Here is a 7,591-nt window from a genome sequence, read left to right as displayed (position 1 = left end):
GGTTTCCAAAGGATTTAATGTAATGCCCTTAAGTAGTTTTTTTCTCCCAAGGTAGTTTCTTTGAAGTTAAGCAGCATGAGACTTCCAAGTTGGTGAATGAAGAACCAGGGAAAGATAGAAACTGCCTTTTGTATAATGTAGGGCTCAGTTAAGTATTCAAAGTTCCAAGGAGGCAATTCAGGCCCCCATTTCACACCTTTCATGGTTAGAGAGCAGAGCTCCCATCCATCCCAGGCCCTTCCAGTTTGTAGATCAATTGCTCTATCTTTTGGCAGCTTCAACCAAGGTCTGTCTTATGAAAATGCTTTATTGTTCAGATCAGGGACCTGGTAGTAAAAATTAACTATAAGATATTTTTTTTTCTATTTTGCAAGTAATGGGTAGCCTTTTAAAAATTGGAAACATAGAGAAAAAAGTTTATTCCTAACAACCAGAGCTTCAGTGGATTAAAATTACTCAGGTTTGTCACTGATGCTACATGCCCATTGAACGTCAGGTGGGGACTCTGCCCTGCTTTAGTCTCACTCTGGATACTGGCTGACAGATCACAGCTTTCTAGAATATTGTGGCAGAAGAAAAGAGAGCTTTGCAGCATCTCATACTCACATCTCATATTGCTTCTACAGAAGTGACAGTCACTTTTCCTCTTAAACCTCTAGTCAAAACTTGTAACCATGCGTCCACTTAACAAGAGGTTTGGAAAGTGCAGTTCCGCCATGTAGGGAAAGGTATATGAACAGTGGTAAGGGCTACCACACTGGAGAATATCTCCTTTCATCTGCCTCCCTTTGCAGCCTGCGTCCCTAATCCATGCGCTCTACTGCTCCAGTGTCCACCACTGCTTGACTCTGCCTTTGTGTGTGTCAGTTCACATTATCAAGAAGGACCATGACTGGTAGCTCTACGGATGGAGGACCCTTTTGTATCAGGTGTTCACCCTGTGCCCAAGCTGCAGTGCCTAGAAGAGCGGGGATGAATCTGGCTCCTATCAGGCTGCAGGAGTTGCGGAGACAGAAAAAGTATTTCTAGGACTCCCATTTGGCCTTGCTGTCTCTACGCATCCTTGGCAATTTCTCCCATCTGGGCTTCTCCTTCTTATCACTTTGGTCCACATACGGGGGCAGCGTCTAAGTTCTTTCTGACCAGCTTCTCAGTCCTAGAAAAACCAGACTTGGTTAAGTACCAGAGCACAGAAGGCATTTAGTGCTGCTCTGCTCCCAAGTCATCTATTAGTTTCACTTTAGCCAGCCATACCTCCTTGATTACATATGAAGTATCTGTATATAACTTAGTATCATGCTTTTTCACATTATATTTTGATTTTTATCGGACTGGAAACCCTAAATCCACAAGCATAACACCAAGATCACATTTGGGCTTTTTCATTTCTGTAACCAGAGGATTAAACGCTAGTTTTGTAGTAAGACTTCAATTCTATTCATCTGTCCAGGCTTAAGGGTTCCTGTTCTTCTTTTTAAGTCATTAAATTGTATCAGACAAGGGGGAAAACGCGTGTGTGGCTTTCCCTAAGGTAAGACAGGTTTAAGGGATATTGAAACCAGGGCAGAGAAATGTTTTCTGTGACCAACCAGTCAGGGCAAGGCATAGAAGGAGCAATGACTTATTCATTAGCGCAGATAGAAGGCCACTCTTTTTCAGGCTGCGGCGCAGAGAGGCCAGGCTCAAAGGGCAGGAGGGCCTTCTGCAGGCAGCGCCGCCGCGGCTACCTGGAAGCCCAGCAAGTCACCAGAGTCCTGCGGGTGCCTGGGCTGCCAATCTGCAGCGACCCGTCCGCAGCTCCCGGGGGCAGGAACACCAGCCCCGGGACAGGAGGACGTCCTCGGCCCGCTCACTAGGGATCCGCCAGCGGGTGCTGCTGAGCCACATCCCCGCAGTGGGCGCCCGCATCCAGGTACTGCGCGCCACTGCACCTGCCTGGGCGTTCCCGCGCTTGGGGCGGGGCTTCCCGCGTCCCCTTTAAGAGGCCGCATCACCCGCCCTTGACGTCAGAGTGTCTCTCCGCAAGAGCCCGCGTCCCGCTGGGCTCCGCGCCCTCGCGCCCACAGCCCCGGCGGCGGCACGACCAGCGGCGGCCAGGCGAGCGCGCCGCGCCGCTCGGCCCTCCCGTCCCGCTCCGCCGCCTCCCTCCCGCACAGCAGCCGCCAGCGCGGCCTCCTGCACCATGTCGGTGGCCGGGCTCAAGAAGCAGTTCCACAAAGCCACTCAGGTAAGGCGCGTGGCAGGTGTGTCCCGGGGCAGTCCGGGGCGAAGCTGCGAGGGGCACGCTCGGCGCTGGCGGTCCGGCGGCAGCTTGGGGAGTTCGGCACCGAGCCTGGCCCGCGCCGGCCGCGCCCCGCCTCGCAAACCAAGGCGGCGGCTCGGGGCATCCCGGGTCTGGGCGTCCGCCCTCTGTCCCCCGCCCCCGGCTTGGTGCGCGCTGCCTGCCCGCGGGTCCCCGGCGTCCTGCCTGGTAGCGCTGCTCGCCGCCCCCGCATCATCTCGCGCCCGTGCTGCAGGAAGGGGATCGCGGCTGCACTGCTGCCGCGGCGCGCAGGTGCCCGGGCGGCGCGGTGGGAGATTATGTAAAGTCGCCTCTTCACGGGTGACCTTGCGGAGTCGGTGCACCCGGCTGTCCCGGGATGTGTTGGCATGAGCGGTGGCCGCACTGGGGGTGGCGGCGCGGAGGCCGGCGGTTTGCGCTCCTCTCCCTTTCCCTGTTGTCAGAATCCTCCTTCCCCGCCGCCCGCCGGCTCCAGAGGAATGGAAGGCTGGGGGTCTTCCTTTAGGGACCCGCATACATTAACTTTTACCTGGAGAACTCGGTCGTGAAACTCCTTTGAGGCCAGGGCATGACAGGCAGTCTGCGGGTCTTAGATATTTCCCTTCAACAACCACATTGTTGAAGACTTAAAATCATCATGTATTTTAAATTGTTTTTAATGAACCTTTGGCATCTTGGATGTGCCCATTTTTCTTTATGGGGTTAATAAGCTGTGACTGTAATAAAACTGATTTAGATTCTAATAATTAAAATCATTGGACTCAAAGAATTTTACATGGGGCGAATAAGCGAATACTTATGCTGTGACCTATTTCTTACATAATGTGTATGATTACTAATTTTTTATCCTTCTGAAATAGGTTCAAATTTACGGGATCTTTAAGGATTTTGATGACTTATCTCGAAATGTTTTTCATGATTTAGTGTTAAATAGTTTTTCATAGGTTAGCCTTAATTAATGAGCTTTCTCATAATTTCTCGGAAGTAGTGAGGTTGTTCCTAGGCTACCACAGTGGCAGCCTTGTTATGAACCACATCCAGAAAAGTTGAGGGTTGTGTTTTACAGAACCTTGGTTAACTTAGGGTGACAGATGCAGCATGAAATTCCTGTCGTGTGTGTGTTTGCACGCGTCTGCATCATCTTCATCACACAAACTTGCCTTTATAGAATCAATTATGCCTGTCAACTTAGGAAATCAAGAAAAGTAAGACTATTTCTGTAAAAATGTTTCTTAATGTAATTATTTTTGCTTTTCTATTATAATTGGAGTTATCTGTGACCTCTCTGCCAGACATGTTTATGAAAGTAAGTGCTTTGTTTGTTGATGTAGTTTGGAAGGCTTCTAATAACTTTATACTGCAAGTTCTTTCAGGTTTACAGAACCAAGCATATGTGCTGCCCAGGAATTCTCTGGCAGGACTTCTTCGATATTACTAACCTTTTTGATTGCTCTACTGGTCACTTCTCTATAGCATATCTCAGCACTGCGTTTACCAACACGACATCTTTTTTCCACTTAGATTCTAAAGATTTCTTTTGCAAAGCTTAGTGCCCTCAAAGGCAATTAAGAGTCTTGGCTTTGGAGTGGGAAAGGCCAAGGTTTGAATCCTGCCTCTGCTGCTTCTGACCTTGAGAGAGTGTTTAACTTCTGAATCTGTCCTTGCTAAAGTGATGATAATTTCCGTTTCTCAGGGTTGAGGTGAAGAGAAACGAGTGTGTAGAACACACGTAAAAAGTGTTCAATAAATTATAGTTATTGACATTAAGGATATTTTTATTAGTATAAAATACTATCCCTAATGCTATGAAGAAGTTACCCAAGCTAGACTTTTTAGTTTTTCCAACTTAAAAAATAGAGGGCTCCATTTCAGCTAAATCTTGAAGTTCTATGTAGCTCTAAAGTGTAGAAATAATAATTTAAACTGTGTTAGGAAAGAACTTAAAAGGTTGGAGAAGGTCGGCATGTGATGCGATACGGTTACTATTTATCACACCGAATCCAAATGCAGAATCACTGCGTCATTGTCTTCCTTTTACTGAAAAGCCTTTTATTTGAAAGGTGAAGCAGCACATAGTCTCTTATCCATAATTTAGTGTAGCACACTCTTAGAAAGTCTAAGGCACAGGTTACTGTTCTGTGCATATGTATATTTAAGGAGAGTATGTAAAGCCCATGTTAATGTTTGCATGTGACAAAAAAATTTAGAGAAATAGTCCTGTCCTGCTTTTGTAGCCATTTTTTTCCATGCAGGTCCGTGAACCTGACGTTATCTACAGAGAAGCTTTAGACCTGGAAATACTTCCTTTTGAGAACTGATGTGCTGGATAATATAGCCTGGGTTTGTTTGTTTGTTTATTTATTTATTCATTTGAGACAAAGTTTGACTCTTGTTGCCCAGGCTGGAGTGCAATGGCGTGATCTCAGCATACTGCAACCTCTGCCTCCTGTGTTCAGGCGAGTCTCCTGCCTCAGCCTCCCGAGTAGCTGGGATTATAGGCATGCACCACTACGCCCAGCTAATTTTTGTATTTTTAGTAGAGACAGGGTTTAGCCATGTTAACCAGGTTGGTCTCGAACTCCTGACCTCAGGTCATCTGCCCGCCTCGATTACAGGCTGAGCCCCCGCAGCTGGCCTATAACCTGGGTTTATAAGTGGAAGGAGTCTGTTCAGGCAAACGTTTCTTTCTATGGAATTGAGCTTTTTTGCTTGTGTTAGTAAGGGATGATAAATAAAACAGTATATTGTTTGTACTTGGAATTTCTGATTAAATGTGTCACAACTGTTGTCTTATATTAGAATTGATTATTTCTACCTTGTTGCTGACAGTTATTTTCAATATATTTACAATTTGGAGGTAAAAAAATGCTTTTTCCAAGTAAAATTTATTAGAGAAGAAAATCCTTTCAGCATGAAAATATATAATGATACCAAAAATTGATCATCTTATTTTCATGTACTTCGTTACTTTATTGCTCATAAAGATACAATTTATGTAATTAGAATAAAGTATTCTTTTTTTTACTGTAATAAAGGGCAGATGATCTTGTGTTGCTCTTTTAGTGAGTTTTATTCATATTGAGATTTCATTTTACAAAAGTCATGTCAATTTTTTTACACTTGTTTTAAACTGGCAGCAGCTTAGTTAAAAATAGCTGTTTCCAGTGAACATGAAGCTCCTACAAAATCTGTATTTTTAAAAATTCACTCTATCATGCATATGATGTGGACACATTTTGCCTTATAATATGTACAAGTCTATTATAAAGTAAAATATATTAGGTCATTTTATGAGTTTGCTGGAGCTGCTGTAACAAAGTACTACAAACTGAGTAGTTTCAACAACAGAGTTACGTTGTTTCCCACTTCTTGAGACAGGCACACTTGAAGTCTGAGACCAAGGTGCCAGTAGGGTCATGAGCCCTCTGAAGGTATGAGACAGGATCTATTCCAGGCTGCCTTTTTAGCTCTTGTGCTTTGTTGGGAATCTTTGGGCTTCCTTGGCTTGTAGATACGTCACTTTGGTCTCTGCCTTCATGCTCACATGACATTCTCTCTGTGTGTGTCTCAGTGTCCAAATTTCCCCATTTTGTAAGGACCCCAGTCATATAGGATTGGGCAAGCCCATCCTACTCCAGTATGATTTTATCTTAAATAATTACCATCTGCAAAGCCCCTATTTCCAAATAAGGTTGCATTCTGAGCTATTGTAATTAGGACTTTAATATGAATTTTGGGAGGGGCACAGTTCAATCCATAACAGTCATTATTTGCATAAAAGGATTAACCACAGTATTCTATATTTGATTCAACATCTAAGAGGACAGTTCAGCCTGTAAATAACATATAACTTTCTATTGCATCAAAAAGATATACTTTCTCCTTTTTTAATGAGTTGGTTAGTATATTGCTAAGGTCTGAATGTGTCCCCCTAAAATACATATGTTGAAGCTTGACTGCCAATGTGACAGTATTAAGAAATGGGGCGTTTAGGAGGTGACTAAGTCATGAGGGCACTCATGATTAAGTCATGAATGGGATTAGTGCTCTCTTAAAAGAAGTTGAAGGGGTCACCCTGTCCCCTTCCACCGTATGAGGGTTTAGCCACAAGGCACCATCTTTGAAGCAAAGGGTGGGCCCTAGCCAGGCACAGATCTGCTAGTGCCTTCATCTTGGACTCCTAGCCTCCAAAACTGTGAGAAATAAATTTCTATTATTTATAAATTACCCCGTCTAAGGTATTTTGTTAGTAGTCTGAACAGACTAAGTCAGAAATATACCTATTATAAACTGTGTTTTCTGATTTTTTTAATTTTATTTATTTATTTTTTATTTATTTATTTATTTTTCTGGAACTCTCCATATTTTATTCTGTATGGTAATAGTATGTAATAATTTTTAAAAATTTTCTTTTTTTTTTCTTTTTTTAAATTTTATTATTATTATACTTTAAGTTTTAGGGTACATGTGCACAACGTGCAGGTTGGTTACATATGTATACATGTGCCATGTTGGTGTGCCTCACCCATTAACTCGTCATTTAGCATTAGGTATATCTCCTAATGCCATCCCTCCCCCCTCCCCCCACCCCACAACAGTCCCCGGTGTGTGATGTTCCCCTTCCTGTGTCCATGTGTTCTCACTGTTCAATTCCCAGCTATGAGTGAGAACATGCGGTGTTTGGTTTTTTTGTCCTTGCCATAGTTTGCTGAGAATGATGCTTTCCAGCTTCATCCATGTCCCTAAAAGGACATGAACTCATCATTTTTTGTGGCTGCATAGATTTTTTTTAAATGATAAAATTAATTTGGGTAGGCTGGGTTTTATGATACGGTCTGGTATATGTTTATTTGTCCCACTCAGATTCCTTAACTGGGAAAATTTCATTATGTTTGTGTTCTGTGTCTTTTTGTTTTACCTAATTTCCTCTTTGAGAATGCTGTATTTTAGATAGATGCTTTGCTCAGGAGACCATTACATAAATCTTTTCATGCATTTGTTGATTTGGTGAGATGTTAAACTTACTAAGGTATTGGATTAAATATCTAATTAGTTATGACTTTATCTCAGTGAGATTTTCAGTTTCTTAATTGCCTTTAAGCAGTCAACTCTCTGCTGCCTTTAAAATCTTGGCTGTGGCTTGTTGCTTGACCCAGGATTTCTACACCTGTACCCTTTCACATTCTTAGCCAGTAGTCTCTAATAGGCTGCAAGGGGCCTATATATTTTATAAAATTATAAGTCACATTTTATACATGCATTTTTCTGAGGGAGAATGTCCTTAGCCTGTCACCAGATTCTTAAATAAAT

The 7,591-nt window shown here is 43.4% G+C and overlaps 1 protein-coding gene across 1 annotated transcript in view; it reads left to right on the top strand.

Moving 5' to 3' along the window:
* Positions 1-2,004: 2,004 nt before the first annotated feature.
* The window catches only part of SH3GL2 (SH3 domain containing GRB2 like 2, endophilin A1), a 227,164-nt gene continuing 221,577 nt past the window's right edge, over positions 2,005-7,591 (top strand). Inside the window, exon 1 of the mRNA XM_024252567.3 lies at positions 2,005-2,227. Coding sequence (XP_024108335.1) covers positions 2,183-2,227 — 45 coding nt within the window. The 5' untranslated portion in view covers positions 2,005-2,182. The remainder of the gene's footprint in view (positions 2,228-7,591) is intronic.

This window comes from Pongo abelii, chromosome 13 (assembly GCF_028885655.2).
Source record: "Pongo abelii isolate AG06213 chromosome 13, NHGRI_mPonAbe1-v2.0_pri, whole genome shotgun sequence".
Lineage (NCBI taxonomy): Eukaryota > Metazoa > Chordata > Mammalia > Primates > Hominidae > Pongo > Pongo abelii.
Note: the sequence above shows the minus strand (reverse complement) of the source record. Positions and strands in the feature narration are given on the sequence as shown.